This window comes from Poecilia reticulata, linkage group LG7 (genome assembly GCF_000633615.1).
Source record: "Poecilia reticulata strain Guanapo linkage group LG7, Guppy_female_1.0+MT, whole genome shotgun sequence".
NCBI lineage: Eukaryota > Metazoa > Chordata > Actinopteri > Cyprinodontiformes > Poeciliidae > Poecilia > Poecilia reticulata.
The window spans coordinates 5,288,270-5,306,666 of record NC_024337.1 but is presented as its reverse complement, the minus strand read 5'-3'; the positions used below and the strand labels follow the sequence as shown (position 1 = coordinate 5,306,666).

The 18,397-nt window shown below is 42.4% G+C and overlaps 3 protein-coding genes across 3 annotated transcripts; 1 reads left to right on the top strand and 2 right to left on the bottom strand.

The window, feature by feature from the left end:
• Window positions 1-861: 861 nt before the first annotated feature.
• gmeb2 (glucocorticoid modulatory element binding protein 2) lies at window positions 862-6,131 on the bottom strand. The gene is made up of 10 exons (XM_008412992.2): window positions 5,875-6,131; window positions 4,991-5,148; window positions 4,117-4,199; window positions 3,862-3,986; window positions 3,676-3,779; window positions 2,953-3,110; window positions 2,533-2,601; window positions 2,309-2,446; window positions 2,101-2,223; window positions 862-1,686 (listed from the first exon to the last, which is right to left on the bottom strand). The coding sequence occupies exons 2-10, from the start codon at window positions 5,110-5,112 to the stop codon at window positions 1,121-1,123; spliced, it is 1,488 nt and encodes a 495-aa protein (XP_008411214.1). The 5' UTR covers window positions 5,113-5,148; window positions 5,875-6,131; the 3' UTR covers window positions 862-1,120.
• A 137-nt stretch (window positions 6,132-6,268) lies between these two features.
• Window positions 6,269-12,001, top strand: tpk2 (thiamin pyrophosphokinase 2). Its single transcript, XM_008412993.2, has 8 exons — window positions 6,269-6,492; window positions 6,562-6,803; window positions 7,701-7,764; window positions 7,835-7,965; window positions 8,378-8,496; window positions 9,253-9,385; window positions 9,447-9,543; window positions 9,621-12,001. Exons 1-8 carry the CDS (start codon window positions 6,369-6,371, stop codon window positions 9,665-9,667), a joined length of 957 nt encoding a protein of 318 aa, XP_008411215.1. The 5' UTR covers window positions 6,269-6,368; the 3' UTR covers window positions 9,668-12,001.
• On the bottom strand, window positions 10,937-18,397 carry LOC103466989 (rho-related GTP-binding protein RhoA-C). The gene is made up of 5 exons (XM_008412994.1): window positions 18,318-18,397; window positions 16,925-17,080; window positions 14,906-15,026; window positions 14,698-14,828; window positions 10,937-12,729 (listed from the first exon to the last, which is right to left on the bottom strand). The coding sequence occupies exons 2-5, from the start codon at window positions 17,078-17,080 to the stop codon at window positions 12,556-12,558; spliced, it is 582 nt and encodes a 193-aa protein (XP_008411216.1). The 5' UTR covers window positions 18,318-18,397; the 3' UTR covers window positions 10,937-12,555.

Below are 18,397 nucleotides of genomic sequence, written 5' to 3'. Positions count from 1 at the left end.
GATCTATGTTTTTGCATCCACCTGAATAATGTGTAGTTGCGCCACTGCCTTAATTGATAAACTCGGTAAGTTTTCAGCTGTTCTTCGTTAACGTGATATAAATAGGTTATAATGATTTTCATTCAGTCAGGACTTTACTCTGACTCTAGCCCAGTGGTTCTTAACCTTTTTTGGGGTACCGAACCCCACAGTTTCATATGCGCATTCACCGAACCCTTCTTATCTAGAGTATAGAATTTGATCAAAACGGTGAGTTTTGCTGAAAGACACAAGCTCAAATCCCTGCTGAGAGTGGAGCTCCTTCAATCAGGGCTGCTCCGCAGCTCTGATTGGCTAAGCAATGTAATGTGATCCTCTGCAGCAAGTGATGGCAAAGCAGCGCGTCATCACGACTTTACACAAGTGTGTCTTTATCTCCGCGGCAGAGGCTCCACCGAACCCCTGGGGTTCGATCGAACCCAGGTTAAGAACCACTGTTCTAGCCACATGCCTCACAGGTAGATTCTAATAAAGCATTGATTAATGCCGAATTTTAAAATTAGTTAACGACTTGTAGCCATTATTTTGTGCCCATGTGGCTGGACACTTCTGTCGGCTAAGATGTGGTCTCAGGTTTTGAAAATGGGCCGACAACTCGTGTAATGTGTGCTAAGGACTAAGGAAATGAAGAAGGGAAGGTCAATGGAGAGCATCGGAGCTGAGCCTTTTTTCATTCAGTGTCATCAACAGAAAGAAAAAAGGCCGGAAGAGACGATAAAGATAATTAAAATGAGGTCGATAGGTTTAATTTATCGTCCGATAAATGTTTATAGGCCTACAATGATGTTTTATCAGCCAGCAAATGCACACAGTGAGGCACTGTTCACTTCCAGAGCATTTAATCCCAAATAAAGGAGCATGTTGTGCTTCTAGAAGCAGCGTGAAAACAAGCTTTGTCAAACATATTATTTAAAACCAGGATTAAAGCACAGAAGGACACAAGACACACAGTCTGTTGATGCTGAAATGTGAGACAAATGGATGAGGAAAAGTTCAAAGTTTGTCCAGATGTTAGTCGTCACAAGTTCCTGAAAGCAGTTCCAGTCCAGACTAACTGGGAGCCCAGCAGCTGTTCTTTTTCTCACTGCTGCTCCTCTTCCTCCTCCATTGCCAGCCCTGGCTGACCTTCCTCCTCCCCGTCAGCCTGGCTCACCTCCTGCAACTCGTCAGCAGCCGTTACCGTGGCGTCCACCACGGTGACGGTGCTGACCTGCTGCTGCACCGCGGGGTTCTGAGTGGCCAGCGGCAGCGTGACCAGCTGGAACTGCGGCCCCAACACCTTGACAAAGGATCCGGAGGTGCCGGAACCTACGGCGGTCCCCTGACCCGTCGCCGCGGACAACACCGTCACGTTGGAGCCGTCGACCCCTAGCTCAGAGCCAGAGAGTGGTGAGGTGAGGAGGGTGTAGCTGCCTGCCTGGGCCCCGGCCACCGTCAGACCGCTCAGTTGGCTGAGCGGCAGGGCAATCTGAGTGGGCGTGGCGTTGACCGCAGCCGGGCCGGAGACGGCTCGGGTCAGTCGGGGGCGTTTGGCTGCCGGCGGGGACGGCGCCGGGGTCAGGTTCATCAGGACATTGTTGAGGTGCTGAGATTTACTCTTCAGCTCTTTGGCTCGCTTCCTGTGCTCATCACACTGCTGCTCCAACGCTGCAGAGGGACACAGACCCAGTCAGGCAAAACATTATGACCACCAGCTACCCTAATGGACTGACCAAGACCTAAAACATACTTCTTAACCAAATCAGAGTGGAGCTAAAGCTGTAGATGGAGCTAAAGCTCTGAGTTGTAAAGCTGCAGCTGAGAAACCTAAAGAGCTGATGAAGTTCCTGTTAAGAGAAATGCATCAAAACCTCTCCTGAGATGCGATGAGACCCGGTGAACAACTTTATGTGTCATCGCTCTGCTTGCTAATAAAGGTTTCATAAAGGCAGCTGCTGCTACATCCTAAGAGCCTCGAACAAAAACAGACCTAGTGGAGCCATCTGCTGACAGGGGTCTGACCTTCATCATCATCAGTTACGACTGACTGCTGGGAATGAAAGAGAGACAGAGATAACTCACCCGCCAGGCTGCGAGTGTACTGCTCTCTGTAGCGGTCCATCTGGCTCTTGTGGCTGGCCAGAACCCTCTTCACCAGGTCCAGCATGCCGAAGTTCTGCACTATGTTGTTAAGCAGAACAGCGTCTGAGGAACAAAGCAGAGGAGGGTGACGCACCAGCTCAGAAATCAGCTTCCAGGAGATCCAACAGCAGCTGTGTGCGCTTCCGACCTTTGACCTCCACCGGCGGATCACATACTCTCTCCTGCAGCCCCTTCAACATCTCCTGCACCTCTTTCTGGAAGTCCTCCACCACTTCCTCCAAAAGGCCCGCCTCCTTCACGGCCCGCCAGAACACCACAGAGTCCTCTGCAGACCAGACACACACACCATGTTATCACTGGGTTATACTGGGACGACTGGGAGGGGTCGGGGGTCCAGGAGCTGATGATCACCTCCGATCGTCGTGACCCACTCTGAGGGTTCCTCCGTCACATCTGGTAATGAGACAGCTGCTCCGTTCACTGCGACACAGAGCAGATGGGTTTAAAGAGGATCAGGTAGTGACGCTTTCCACAGTTTATACGTGAGCATTCACAATGTTATAAAAAAGTATTTGTTCTCAATACATGTCTTTCAGACTTTTTGTCACAGACGTTTCAAACTCTCATCCCAATAAAATCCTAATAACGTTACCATGCTATTTCAATACGTGGCTATGAGTCTTTGAAATCAATGAGGAGGAATTTGGTTCCACCCACGTATAAAGGATTGCATTAATTCAGCCAGGCTGTCCAGAATGTGACCCGCCGCTCCACCCACAGACCGCTGGGTGAGCTCAGACACCAGTTGATGGTTCAGGCTGAGGAACTCACAATCAGCCGAAGAGGCAGAGGCAGACAGCAGGTCGGCGGGCGGGTCGCAGTTGACCGACACCTTGGTTCCCACCAGGTCGATTTTGGTGCTGCGGCAGGTGTTGGAGCACACCTTACCGTGTTGATAGAAGTCCAGCTCACCGGAGTCCATGATCTTCCTGGGGCAGGAAGAGAAACGGCAGGGTCTTCACTGACTGGGGGAACAGCGCCACCCTGTGGTGCAACTGTAAATGATTAATGTATGAAATGATGACGTAGTCTTCTTTAAAACTATCAATTTTTATTATTAACATGGAAAACATTTCATCGCCCTTCATCTTAAAGGGGCAACATTTATTTTCCAGCCACATAGTGCCATTTAACAGCACAAACAAGTAACTATGTTAACTTCATTTGTTATGAAAATGCTGTATGTGATAGAAATTTGATTTTGTAATTTAACGCCTTGAAACTGAACACGTCTCTCTTTAAAAATGGCTGCTCTTTCTGAAACTCAGTCTTCAGAAATTCATTACAACATGGCTCCTTTATTAGCCCTGTAGCATTTTTATCACCATCGCAACCTTCATTAAATGTGCAGCTTAAGCTAAAAACAAAGTTATTACTTCTACAGTCCTGCTGTCTTTTAGACATGCTGATTTATCAATTCATGTGTAAATCACAGAAACATGTTCAGACATTTCAAACATGTCACCAATAAAAGTCCAAACCAGCATTCCCAACCTGAGCATGGTGCCGTTGAGGCGGATAGCTCTCTTCCAGTCCTTTAAGGTGGATTTTCCTGCTAAACACACAAACTCTTTGGGGCTGATGAGTTGATCAGTGAACTAAAAGGAGAAAAACGGATGAGTAAAAAGTTCGTTGTGGTGAGTGAGCTCAAATGTGATTCAGTATGAGCCAGCGGAGCACCTGCACACACTTCACGTTGATCCCAGGACAGACAAACTTCTTCCACACCAGCGTGGCCTTGGCGTCTCCACAGGTGATCGGGTAGAAGACGTCAGCCTCCACGTCCACCTCCTCAGAAAGCTTCACTGCAGAGACAGAGACAGAGACAACAGAAGTAATAAAATTTTATTTCGCAAAACCTCTGAACAGGAAGGAACCCAGAAGCTATGCGCCATCAGCTCATTCTTCCCGCTACTCAGCGCAGCTCGTTTTTACCAATGACTGCCTCCTCCTTCGACATGGAGTCAGCTGTGGCCTCGGTTTCTGCGTCCACTGGCGTTACGGTGAGGATGTCCTCCCTGGAAGACAGCAGAAAGATTCTGCTTCCTCAGAGAGACTTCTTCAGATATATGTCAAACACTAAGTAGAATTCACACAAACAATTCAGCTGCTTTTCAAGGGCTTTATGTCACCAAACCGTCCACATCCAGCCACTTTCTTGTTCTGCACTTTTTGAATCATTATTCATCTGAACTTTATGATGGTATTTTCGGTTTTCTGTGTCTTGCACTCTGGCAAAGTTCAAACAGAAGCAGGCCCACAGCATGCCTAACTGTAAGGTGCTTTTCCACATATTCACCTTTTGTTTTGTTCACACCTGGCCTGTCTGTTGCAGAAAAATCTAAATCTTTGTCCTGATTTTGTAACGGTCGGACAGAGCAGTGATTTTGCTACATCACTTCCTATTGTTACATCATGGAGACCCGCTGCTGCTCTGTGGGTCTTCAGATTCTTTACCCACCTGGTCTCCCACCTCTACCAGCCTACCCAGTGGATAAACCATGTATATACCCCACGGAAACAGACAGGGTTGCTATGGGAACCAGTAGCTACGCCTGTAGTAATTTTGTAAACCCAATTAGTTAACTCAACACTTATTTTATTCCAACTAAATTTACTTTCACTAAAGGCTGAATTTGTTTCAAAATGCTTAAATCTGAGATTATCCTGCTGCACGAAAAGATTAAGCAGCTTCACAGCATTTTGCAAAATTTTACCAAGCGGATAATGAAGAATATTGACCACTGTAAATAATGGACAGTCAAAATCAGTTAATCTTGTCACATAGCTAAAGGAGAAGGTGCGTTACCCAGCATGAGGAGCCAGCTCGGTGGCTACCAGCACAGCCTTATCCTCCTCCACCACAGAGGGAAGCTGGTTAGACATGACTTCTGGAAGGGTGACGATGACCACCTCACTCATCTCTGCCATGCTGACCGAGTTATGGACGGACGTCTGAAACCAAAGCTAGAGCAGAATAGAGACAGTCGTCATCGTCATTGACCTGCGCCTCAGAACGGAAGCAAGAGAAGCGTAGAAAATGTAGAAAACCACAGAGGTAGTTTTACTTTCCTGTATTACTTTCTGTGGACATCGTGTCACTGAATGTTTCATGGATTAAGCAGGGCTGAAAACTACTGAGTGGAGCTTGGAGTTAATATTAGTGTGGTTAGGGTCAATATTCAAAAATGTAAGTTTCAATAAAAGATATTGTATTATTTTAAAATAACCAGAAATGTTGGTTGCTTAAAAATTTATATTATTTTCATAAGAACTACTTCTCTAGTGAAAGAGGGAAGAAATGTGAATGGAGATAGTGGAAAATGGAGAGAAAAGGTCAGGAAAAAAGTTTAACAAAATAGTCAGTTCTTACATTTTCACAAATATAATAAAAGGTGTGTTTTTTAGTCTATCATTGGTGCCGAATAATTCTGATGTGTAGTTGCGATGTAGTTTTAAGCAGAACCACGTAAAGCGGTCTCAAATAAAATAAAAGTTTCCTAAAAGCTACAACCTATGAAGGTGAGGTTTTGCCGTGGCTAGACGCAGCGGAATGGTCCTTTAGTCCGGTGAATCAGCTGTGAATCAGATGCCAACTTCAGCACCTCTTTATTATTAATTTTAAATATTTATCGCCGCAACTGTGCTCCTCTCTCCAGATGCGACTAAGCTCCTAACAAATGGGAATCTTACCTTCAGTCTTTGCCTGCTTCCACCAGAATATGAAAACTTGTCCACCACAAACACTCCAGTTAGACTTAAAATGTACCAAAAAGAGACAGGACAGATGGTTAACAGATGTCCCGTTTATTTGATTATTTTTCTATGAAATAATGAAATCTAATAATGTCTGCCGCTTCAATGTTGGGACGAGAATCTTTAAACTCATGTTAATCTACTCATTTACCACTGAGCGGTTTTCTTTTCTGTGTAAACATTCGCCTCTTCCGCCTCAATTCTTCTTCTGTTGAGCTTTTGGTAGTTTGCTCTACCCCCGCCCCCTTGTGGCGCATTCTTGCATCACCAGTCTTTGTTCATCAGACGTCCCCAAGTCCAGTCGAAAGCGTCCCAGTCCACACTCCACTCCACTAGATGGCGGTAATACAATCCATTTGATACGTTGCTTGCCATTCGCCATAAGAAAAAGAAGAAGAAGAAAAAGCTATGCTTCTCCAACACATCTGCACATGCGCACTGCACAGCTGATTGTTGACGTAACACATGTTGACATATGGTTTAATATGGCTTCCAGCGCCTGGTCCGAAAGAATACTGCAGCTCCTCCGGCGAATGAACAACTTTTATTCAGCAGGTATTCAAGTGAAGCGCCACACATTCACTTCTACCACACGGAGCCGTTTTTAAAGAGCTGTGTTCACAGGTTCCAGTAGGTCCAGCTGCTTCAGGTTTGAGATAGACGGAGCCCAGGTTGGCTGGATTCCTCCCCATGTAGCCTCACTGCTCATGCCACACACGGACGTGTTCCTTCCGCCACAAAAGGGCGCTGTTTCCCTCTGTCCCAGCCTCGACTGCTACGAGAAGAGGTCAGAGGCGGTGAATGATGTTGTAGAGGCCCTCAGGCAGGAGAGCTCTCTGACCTGCCTCAGAGGATGGAGGGATGAGGTCAGACTTCACACACCTTGATTATTATTGCAGTAGCACTTGAGGATTTTATAATCACCAAAATGACTACATTAAACTGGAATAAAACAAGAAATAACTAAGTAGTTTCTTAGTTACAAGTACATGTGGAATAATAGGTATGATCTGTGATGACTTTCACCTGTCTAAAATATAAAAAACCCAAATGTCCATTTGAAACCAGAAATTTACATAGGCATGCAACCTATTTTTTTCCCCACAGGGTCCAATTTTAAATCAGAGTAAACTTTTCTAATTTTAGGTCAGACAGAATTGCCACACAATTTCTATTTGCATATTATTGGAATAATGTGAGATATTTTTAAAGCTATCTTTAAGTAGATAAGTTTGCATATACTTCCTCTGTATTTAGTAGAATTGCTTTTCAAACTGAATGACTTTGGTCAAACGTTTGAGTTAAAAAATGTTTAAAGTTGACAGGAAATTTGAAAATGTCACTTGATAATTATGTATAATTGAAAGATTGGAAGATTAATACCTGAACACCAACTATAAAGTAAAAAAATGCAAACATAAAAAAAAAAGCAATGCTAAGCCTGGTGGGGGCACAAGTAAAGCCTGGTGGCCCGCCAGGCTTGTAATACACTCGGGGGAAACCCTGGGTGTATTGAGGAATTGCATTACGGCTTTTCTGTTGCTTTTGGAGTAATAGCTTTGTCTTCTATGAGCACCTGTTTAGTCTATGTCAGTACAGAACTTTTTCACACCAAAACATGTTTATTTTTAGGACACAAACTCTTCTTATTATTTTGGCATTTAGCAAACACACTGGCTCATCCTGTCTTACCTTAAACAGGAAAGTCTTAGTTTGATTCATCTAATAACACAATCAAATCTAAAGCAGTCATATTTTTTCAGAGGTACAGTGTGAAACCGAGATTCTGTGACGTGCCTCTGATGTGGATGGAAAGAGCAGCCACAAGTACGTTTCAGCACACCCAGGTTTAGACCCTGCAGCTGCTGCATGACCTGACTGTGCTCTTGTTCTGCAGGTCTTTTTGGTGTGAAACGGTACGGAGTTCATATTAATGGATACACCGTGAATGGCAGTGGGGAGATTAGCATGTGGCTAGCCCGACGGTCCAACACCAAGCAGACCTATCCTGGACTGCTGGACAACATGGTGGGTGCAGAAGGAGACTTAAAAGGCAATCAATATGGCTGGATCCAAACGTTTGTCAATATTTAAGTCATATGAAGTAATAATAGATAAGTCTTAATGCTAAACCCAGCGCCAAAGTTTGAAGATGAGAGGATTTGACTTGAATAGTGACAGTTATGGTCTTGATTCTTTTGTCTTGGAAAAAATAAGTACATAGCTCAAATTTAGGAAATTTCTTTTATCCCAACCTAAACTCAACATTTCTGCACCAACTCCTGGAAAATAATTTTAACCAGCCACAGAGTCACAACAGAAATATTTCAGTTGCTGACTAAGATCTTGCATAGGGATAAAGAGACTTTAGAATCTCATTAAAAAGCGGTTTCCCCCTCGTTCTATCTCTACTGAGTAGTCTCTTCGTATCTTTCCCCAGGCGGCTGGTGGTCTGGCTGCGGATGTTGGAATCAAACACACTCTGATTAAAGAGTGTGCGGAGGAAGCTTGTATCCCAGCAGACATCGCTGCGAAGGCGTGTCCAGTATCGACTGTAAGGTCAGCTATATTCTTTTAAGTAATCCCAGAAAAAAATTGTTAAAGGAGTAGCTATGTCTAAATGTTGGATCATTACTGATTATTGACAGTAAACTAGAGGAGTTATCAGTTCATGTCATCATCCATTTGACTGATTTCCCCAATAAAAACTAAAGAAGAGTCCTTAATTTTGGGTGAGTGATGATCGGCCAAAACACAAAAAACTGACCTTATTCACTTCCACGAAGGTCTGAAGATCAGCCGCTGGCAGTGAGAGGGGCTGACTGACAGAGGTCACATCAGGTCACATCGGTTCAGCACATGCATTGATAAACTACAGTGACCTAATTTTTGCAAACTTAGTCACAATATTTAGAGACTTTTACAACAAAACAATCTGCATAGGCCAAAATACAAATTGGAAGGTGAGGCTTTTTAAAATATTTTTAAAAGCAAAGAAAGTGCTTTACACTACAGTCCCATTCACAAACACACACACACACGCCAAGATGCAGTGGGCAACCTGGTGTCTTGCCCGGGGCTTTCTGAGAGGAAAACCCGCTTTCCTGTTTACATGTCTGCAAATCCTGAATATAGCTGAATTAATTGACTTGATTAAACTACTCTGGGTCAGTTTGATTACATCATAGCATTGAGAAACACATCCTGTATTCCTGCCAGGATTTCTCCCTTTTTTATCATCCAAGAAGTTTACTTCCATGAAGGTTCCCAGACATTTAAAATCTCCCTCTCTTTTGACTGGAATGCCCACGGCAGCTACACCTATGAGGATGAGGAGGGGGTGTTCCCAGAGAGCCAGTTTGTCTTCGATTTAGAACTTCCTCTGCACTTTGTGCCCTCCGTAGGCGATGGAGAAGTTCAAGATTTCTACCTGCTGCCCATAGAGAAGGTGAGGTCTTTAATTTACCAGCGTTCCCAGAGCCTCTTCAGCTCACTTTGTCTTGTTTCAGGTGAAGGAACTGCTGGCCACTGATGACTTCAAGCCCAACTCTGCCATGGTCATCCTGGACTTTCTCATTCGACATTCGCTCATCGAGCCGGACACAGGTTTGTGGCTGTTAATGGCCGCTGCGATAAATGAAACCAGCCACGCATTTGACACATGACGATGCTTCTCATTTCAGAATCGTACTATCAGGAGTTTGTAACGGGACTCCATCAAACATTGTAGACCAACGATGCAGTTTTCACGTCATCCGTAAATGCAGAGGCCATCTTGGATTTCGGTAACCCGGAGCCGAGCATTTAGGGGAGTTGATCACTTGACAACAGCAGACTGGGCGTCAGAACTGGGACAGATCCGGTCTACCTCAACTCTCAGAAGTCTTTCGTACAAAGAGAAGATACCAGATGGGTTCTAGTTAGAATTTTACTGGACAATCTCAGTACTCAGAGATGCTTATATAATGGGTGAAGGTTGTGTTCAAGTTGAGATTTTGATCATTATTTAAGAGATTCTTCCAAATCTGTACAACGAGGAATTGAAGGTGGAACGTTTAGGTGCAGAACCCAACCTGAGGAAGATCTCCAATGGACCAGACTTCACCCAGCTCTCCTTTCTCCTCCTCAGCCTTCTCGTCATCTCTTAAAGCGCTCCTCATCTCTGAAATGACTCATCCTTTTAACACAGCCTTCTTAAGTTACTGTAAATCATCAATGTTGACATTATTTGAATGAAATGAGCTGGGTTTTTTGGTTTTGGTTTCAGCTGTTTAAAAGCCAGATGTTTGTTTTTAAGACTATAGATGTGTGATAACTAAGCATAGTCAACAGGGTCTTCCAGTGAGTAAACCAGGTACATCTTCACATTTCCTGTCAATACAGAATTTTTTTATAACAGAACCATGGCAGCCTGCTGGTGAACTGCCTCAGTGCCCCATCACCAGGCTTAGCAAGTTTTTATGGGTGAATCTCTGTATTGCAATGATCTGCTTCCCAACAACTGTTTGATAGCCTATTAAATATGGATGCACAAACATGAAAATTGGGGCTGATAACCGATATTTACCAATATCACAGATTTAAAGTATTTCCTTTCGATTTTGACACTGTAAAGGCAACCAGGCCACTTTCATTCTCTACTTCAAAACTGGATCAAACCTGTTGCCTCCTCTCAACATGGATATTCTGTATGGCACAGGGACAAATGGGTGGAAAATATTCATAGACAAAATATTTTACTTCATATTAGTACATCGTTTCAGGTCTTTGTCTTTTGGCAGTTTGTCATGTTTGGATGTAAACGAATAATGCGGTCTTCACTTAAATCGCTGGAAAACAGGAACTGGTAATAACTGGACCACTTCAGCTGCTTTCCCACATCTTGATCCATTTTTTATGAGAGAACTCCGTTCCCGTTTTAGAAAACATTTAATATCTTTGACTGTGAAGCACTTCACTTGAAATCGTCTTGACAAATCAAACGAGAACGAGCCGCAGCGCCTTTCTCCGTTTACTTTATTTCCTTTAAAATACATTAAAATCTGCAGAAGTTTCAAGAACGGTTTTGTGTATAAAGGAACAACCGTCTTACAAATCCCTCAGGAGCTGTGTGCATTTCAGAATGTTTCCAGAGTGTACACAACACTGACCTAATGTTTAATATTTGTGCAAAGTACAAGGTAAGCCAGTAGAATATCACATAAAGTAACAGAAAACCCAAGAGGAGGCGAGTTAGCTTGCAGACAGGAAACACGTTAAGCTGAAATTAAAAAGGTCAACTTTAAATAACGGGAGAACGACAAAGTAGATGAGTTTCAGCAATTCAGCAGAATCTGTCACTGAACAGCAGAAGTCACATCAGTGCAACAAAATCCTGAGAAACACCGACGGGGTTTTTTTTTTTTGTTTGCTTGCCCATTTCAAGGGTTTGTCAAAGTTGAAAGTCGTTCTGTTGCAAATGAAAAGCCTACAAAGGTAACAACTAAGTGATTTGAAAAACAGCCCTGCTTCTGCAGAATGCGACGGTCGACTGTGGAGACAGATTTTACTGAAAGCACCGAGACAACATGGGAGGAGACCAGAGAGCGTGGAGAGCTCTGCCTCTCCGGCCCATCTTAAAACTGCTCCCAACGCCTTAATATTCCATTCAATTTAGTTCTCAAGCAAAATAAACAGGTTAATGCACGAGTTAGATGATATTTGCCATTTTTAGACGTCTTTAAATACAGAAAAAGAAGCAGAGGAGTATTCAAAAAGCTGTCACTACACAGTTCAGAGAATGTGCTTACTAGTTTTGATATATCTTGAATTATTCCTCCTTTTCCAGAAAATATACACATAGAAATATCTCAGTAATAACTAAAAGATATATATATATATATATATGCGTGTGTGACTTTCATTTGGAGAATTTGGGGGTTTATAATTGACTTTGAGAAACACAGGCTTGCATGATATCTAGGGACAAACTGTAAATTCTAGCTGAATAACTGAATGTGAATCTGCACTAAACACAACGGTTGAACTAACAGCTGTGTGTTTACACAGGAACAAAAAAAAAAAAGATCATTTAATACTCTGCAGTCTACAGGAAAAAAACAATTTTCTGACTGTGTAGCCAAGATAATTTCAACTAACTGAATTAACATGGTTATGTGTTGAAGCCCAAACGCAAAGCCAGCAAATACAGTTTTATAAAACAGAAATTTAGGCCCAAATAAAGAAACCTAGATAATACGAAATGAACCCATAGAGATCAGGTGGGAGTATTATGGTGACCTACTTTATAGATGCTTTATGTCATAATGAGATACTCTTTCAAAAAGAAAATTAGCCAAACAAAATCAGAAACAACCTGCGATGTTCCCTTCTCTGTGTTCTTTTATATTCTCTTTTATGTAATGGTGAATTTATAGCTAAACATGTAGCCTTACGTTCATAATTCTCCCTTTCTTTTTTCTTTTAAATCTTGGTTAATTTTTCCCTTTGGCTGACAACAACATATTTTGGACTCATCTCAGTTAAGAGCAAATGAAGTCTGCCTGCTCTGGTGACAAAGCAGACCCAGGAGGAATGCTTGGCCTTTCCCTTCCCACCACGGACTCTGCAGTGGACTCTCTATAGCAGAGCGCAGCCACTCTTCCTGCCCCTTTTCTTGGCTTGCAGCGCCGCTCTGGTGGCCATCTCAAAAACCTCCCTCACACCATCTTTTGTCTTGGCTGAGCACTCCAGGTAACCAGAGGCATTGATCCGGTTTGACATGTCCCTGCCCTCCTCCGTCTTCACCGGTTCCTGGTTGGATAAAACATGAAGGAGAAAAACAAAAACTTGATTCAGTCAAAGCAAAAAGAATCAGAGTAATAAGTTACTTGGTACACTGCTGTTACAAGTATTTAGGAAACCCTTTTTAGGGTGTTTTCACCTGTCAATTGCAAATGTGTTTCATGTTCAGCTGGTGCGGTTCACTTTCATACTGCACTTTGTCAAACAAACCAGCCCCTCTGAAAAGCCTTTTGCACCCCTGCTGCACCAAGAACCACTGAAGGAAACAACATGAAAACCTCCGAAGAACGCAAACACTGAGCGCAACGTCTACCATCATGAAACGTAAAGAGAAATTGAGTGGCGTCAGATTTCAGCAGTTGGAGGTTTTCTTTTTTTTTTGCCATGGCAAAAATACCACAAGCCATTTGTTTTGGTTGCATTTACCCAGAATGCCCCTCACTTCCTCTAGTTAACTTCCTAATTTTGGAGTGGTCTTTGATCCACTTGCATCCACATATGCATTTGGCCAGAGTTTAGCTCTGTTGGTCCTCATCAGAGGTCAATTGTGCATTCACACCTCCCCAAATGAACCGAACTTTCTAGACTTTAAGGTGGACTAAACACGACTGGTGTGAGCGCACACTTAGTGCCATGTTTGTTTATTAAACACCCTAATTCTGACCTGGAAACTTTTGGGCATTAGAAAAGCTAAGATCTACTAAAAGGTGTACAGTATCGGCACATACAGACGTGGGCGAACGAAATGAACGAAAGGCTCAAAATGGCTTTGGAATACCTTAAAACTGTTGACAATAATAAATTATAATGTACTGAAAATTAACCAACAAAATAAACAAAATCATTTTAAAACAACAAACTAATAAAAAAAATAAGATATCTAATGAAACCAGMTTGGACAAAAATGACGGCACCTAGAATTCGATATGTTGTTTTTCAACTTTTTGAGGCAATCGCTGCAATCAAACAACCTCTGCTGCTTCCAGAGAGACTTGTGTGCCCGAACTCTGGGCCACTCCTCATCGGCAAACTGCTTCAGCTGTCTCAAGTCTGAAGACGGTATGTTCAGATTCTTTGACAGATGTTCAACAGGATTTACATCAGGGCTCACAGACGGATAGTTCAGAACAGTCCAATGTTTTTGGTCTCATCCGTTCTTAGTTGTTTCTAGCTGTGTGTTTTTGGTCATTATCCTGATGGAATACCCATGACCTGTGACTTGTGACTGAGACCAAGCTTTCTGACACATTTCTCTCTCCACATTTCCTGCAGATTCAAAACACCCTGTGGGAGCAAAGCAGCCCATGAGCATAACCAAGCCTACTCCATGTTTCAGAGCAGGGACTTTTTTTTTGGATTATCTGAGAACACAGAGCTGATATCTTGCCAAGAAGCTCCTGTTTTATCTAATCTGTCCAAAGGACTTTCTACCAAAAGCTTTGTGGCAAATTCCAGCCTGGCTTTTTGATCATTTGCTTTCCTACCCAGTTGTCTCCCATGAAGTCTACTTTGGCTCGAGAAACAGATGCTGCCATCTGACACTGATGTAGCCATGCTTTGGAGTCCATCTTTACTTTCTTTAGAGGCGGGGAGTTCAACCTGCTTTAAGCCATTAAAGAAAAACATACATTTTAAATACTGTTCATCTGATTCGGAGAGTTGTGGAGCTACGATTTGTAGACTTTTGTCTGGTTTCTCCCTTTCCAGTGGCGTACTCTACACCATGGCAAGCATATAGTGTGACTCCACACTTCAACTCTGCACTGTGTGCAGTGTCACAATTTTGCTCTTCTCTGTTTATGTGATATTTTCTCTTTCTTATGAAATGACTTCAATAATCCATGACACATAGTGTGAAATGTTTTTGTTACTGTGCTTCGATTGAATGGCAATGTGTTGTTTGAACCGTTACCACTGAGTAGAACACATTTGAAATTTGGACAAGCAGAAGCTTTACGAAGTGAAAGCTTCTCCGACCTGTTTCATCTTGGCCAGCTCTCTGCGGGTGTGCTCATCGTTCCGCAGGTCTTTTTTATTTCCCACCAGGATTATGGGCACGTTGGGACAGAAATGCTTCACCTCCGGAGTCCATTTCTCGGGAATATTCTCTACGTGAGGAGCAAGGAGAATTGCGGTTCACTTGGAGTGGAGAAATCCAGGAAACAAACGAGTTGAGAAGTCATACCTAAGCTGTCGGGGCTGTCGATGGAGAAGCACATCAGAATGACGTCTGTGTCTGGATATGAGAGAGGTCTGAGACGGTCGTAATCCTCCTGACCTGCAGTGTCCCACAGAGCCAGCTCCACCTGAGACAACACAACAAACACACAGCTGTCTGAGTAAAGCTCTGTTGTACATTTCAGAAAAACAAGCCTTGGGTTCGAAGACAGACATTGGTTATTTAAATCAAGAAGAATGCCTCTTTAGGCCCTTTAAATCATACTTACTTATCTGGGATCTGGGTATTTTGTACACCTTGCGATCAGAGAACAGAGATCCTCCTTGTCTTCAGCATGACCTTCCAGTGTTTTGTCTGATCTGAGCAATATGTCAATTACCTGAGTCTAACGCAGATTAATTGACTGCTAAACATGCAAGATTTCATGGGACTTGAGTTTTTAAAAGAAGGGCGGGGCGCACTGTTTGGTCTGGGAGAGCATGTGGTGGACAAAGAAGTTTAGGGCTGGCTGCTGCAGGTGGGCTTTAAATTATTCGAAATAACTTGTTTTTCATTTTTTATTATGATGTGCTTACTGATAGTCTTTCATAGGCCTCTATTGTATGACCACTTCTGCAGCCGTCAAGAACTGCAGAAGGATGTTTATCACCCACAGATTCAATCCAGGTGTGGCAGAAGGGAAACACCTGAAACAGGTAAGGCAGGTGGGCTGAAACACTGATCTAAACCTGCTAACGACTGATTCAGTCTGTTGATTTTTGGATTGGTAACTGGTTAAACAGAACTATTACTACTTTTGTGAAACCTTTATCAGCATTTTTGAATTAATTCAATCATCAACATAGTTGGAAATATTTGTGGTTAATGGAAGATTGAACCAGTTATTTGATGGAAGTTTATCATGTATATATTGTAAATAATGTTTCCAACTACAATATAAAACACCTTTTGCTCTATTTTTCTGTCTCTGGAGTGTTAAATCAACTCTGATCCTCACTGAGTTTTATCTTTAGGTCTTCTGATAAACAACTCTATATTTTAAATATTGATTCCCTCACTTTAACATGAGTGCAGCATCACAAATGCTACACTACGCTGGAGCTTGATAGGTAAATGTAATTGTATATGTCAACTAACACTGAGATACATATTCATGAATAGTCATTAGCGTGTCCTTATTAATTTAACTGAGTGTACAGGGGGAATCCTACGGTTTGTGTTTGTTCCCAGACTTATAACCAGTACACTATTTAATATTTTATTGTGTTTCAAAACTTTTCAAATGTTTTTTATCGTCTTTCTAACCAGCCGAAACCAGCGGCTTCCTCGCTCTTATTTTTGTGTTTTTCAGCTGCTGCTCAGCAGTTTGACCCAAAGCTGACTGTTGAGGACTTCAGTGAAACTATCAAGAAGTGGCATCATTACGCGCCAGAACGGGAGGAAGGCATCAAGGAACCAAAGTGACGCCAACCAGAGCTAATCTTGGGTTACCCCAACTGGTACCGTTTCCCTGGTTCATACAGTACAACGGGGAATTATTGAGRAGCATGCTCAAGTTTCACTCAAGATTAGAGCCAGTAAAGAGGAATACAGGAAGAAGCTGGTCCAACAAAACAATATCACAGATGTGTGGTCAGGGATGAAGAAGAGCACAGGCTTCAAGAACAAAGAGGATTGGCTGGATGGAAGTCTGGACAGACCCAACAATCGGGACACCCATCGGTCCTCCATGACTGTGGACCTGTTGTCCTGATATCACATAATGAAGGTGCTATAAATAATGAAGGTATTTATGCTTTGAGTTGACGCATAAATCCCTGAGTGTTAACCTGGACAACAGACCAGATTGGAGATGCAACAAGGAAGTCGTCTACAAGAAAGGACAAACAACTACAACACCCTCCTTGTGGAAACGTGCATGTTATGAGCAATAACAACGTTTCATTTCTCTTTGGGATAAATCCAGCATCTTTTGAATTGAAAATATATGAACGCCGTCGTACTTTTATCAAATCATCAGCTCACCTGTTTGCCATCCACCTCRATGTCTGCCACGTAGTTCTCAAACACGGTGGGAACGTAGACCTCAGGGAACTGATCTTTGCTGAACACTATGAGCAGACATGTCTTCCCACAGGCTCCATCACCCACTATCACCAGTTTCTTTCTGATCGCAGCCATCTGGTAAGACCACAAGACAAATGTGACTGTGATCACCAAGTTCAGGATGGTTTACAGCAAAGTGGGAAATGTACAAGACAGATTACATGTATTACAAATGTAGAAAATGAAACTGATGATTAGCAAATCATTTTTGTGTTAACATAAAATGTACTGACATTCTGTCTTGTTGTTATATATCTAGTATGTAAGCAGTCAGATGTGTATTTATTCTTTAAATCTTCATCAATAATTCTGTACATTGAAATATAATTTTCAGATCCCACTCGTTTGGATTATCACTTGCAGATATCAGAAGTGTGTCTAAAATATTTGAAGGTAGCTGAACAAGTCTGGAGCCACCGCTTGTGCTCCAACTGACTGATCTGTGACTAAAAAATAGATTTTTATTTTTGCTATTGTGGGTTGTAGTTTGGAGTCTTTCCACTGATCACTAAGCACAGCCAGGATGTCAGTCGTTATTGTTTTTTTTTTCCCCATTCTTGTTAACATGATATTACAGATATTGACTTTTGCACAGAAGTGATTTTGAAATAGGAAAAAAATAAAATCATTTCAATTAGAAATCTTCATAAAGTCATATTGTACTCATGTTGTACAACTATTATTAGTTGAACAATAGATTTGTAACTACATGTAACCAGCGATCAAAAAAATAAAATTTTTATTTTTTTCTTCCAAAGAAATGATGAACAGATTTAGAGATATGATGAACATATCTCTAAAAATCTGAATTTTTTTCTTAACTTAAAACGGGCTCAGTTCAGTGGCAGTTTCTCTGTGCATGAAAAATACACAAGATGTTTTCCGGAATGAAATGACCTGGTATGTTTTACATGGATACTGAAACATGTTTTTAACCGGTCAAGTCATTTGGCGCAACAGAAAATGCAGCAATCTGCCATGTAGGGGGACCTTCCTATGTCGTCTTTTGTCTTTATAGTGAAAGACAGCTAGGATTTTAATAAAAAGTTCAATCCGACCTGAATGTGACTATGACGTTCAGTACTATTTCTGTGTTCTTTACGGAAGTGTCAGGCAATCACAAGAAGCTAACTGTTAGCCTGTTAACTTTGGGTAGTTGTTCGGCAGGAGCTGGCCTTTTCCTGAAGTGAAAACAAACTCATTTAAATGCGTCCGACTCTAGCTGCTGTCCTGGTGTACAAAGCGCCCGAGTAGAGAGTGGTTCAGGTCAATAAATTATGAGAAGTTCGATGGTTTTAGGTGAGATACTTGCCTTTCTGTAGTTTTCCTGTTAGACACAATAGTCCCGCCCCGGTGACGCGTAATCAAATTCCTTGCCCACAATTTAGTCTT

Excerpts from the sequence above, each read along its gene's own strand:
- gmeb2 (XM_008412992.2), bottom strand. The coding sequence starts at position 5,112 with ATGGCAGAGATGAGTGAGGTGGTCATCGTCACCCTTCCAGAAGTCATG. Across the intron at positions 2,447-2,532 it reads GTGGGTCACGACGATCGGAG|AGGACTCTGTGGTGTTCTGG; the intron begins GTGATCATCAGC and ends TCTGGTCTGCAG. Across the intron at positions 1,687-2,100 it reads GTACACTCGCAGCCTGGCGG|CGTTGGAGCAGCAGTGTGAT; the intron begins GTGAGTTATCTC and ends GTCCCTCTGCAG.
- tpk2 (XM_008412993.2), top strand. The coding sequence starts at position 6,369 with ATGCGCACTGCACAGCTGATTGTTGACGTAACACATGTTGACATATGG. Across the intron at positions 7,966-8,377 it reads CTGGACTGCTGGACAACATG|GCGGCTGGTGGTCTGGCTGC; the intron begins GTGGGTGCAGAA and ends ATCTTTCCCCAG. Across the intron at positions 8,497-9,252 it reads TGTCCAGTATCGACTGTAAG|CTACACCTATGAGGATGAGG; the intron begins GTCAGCTATATT and ends TGCCCACGGCAG.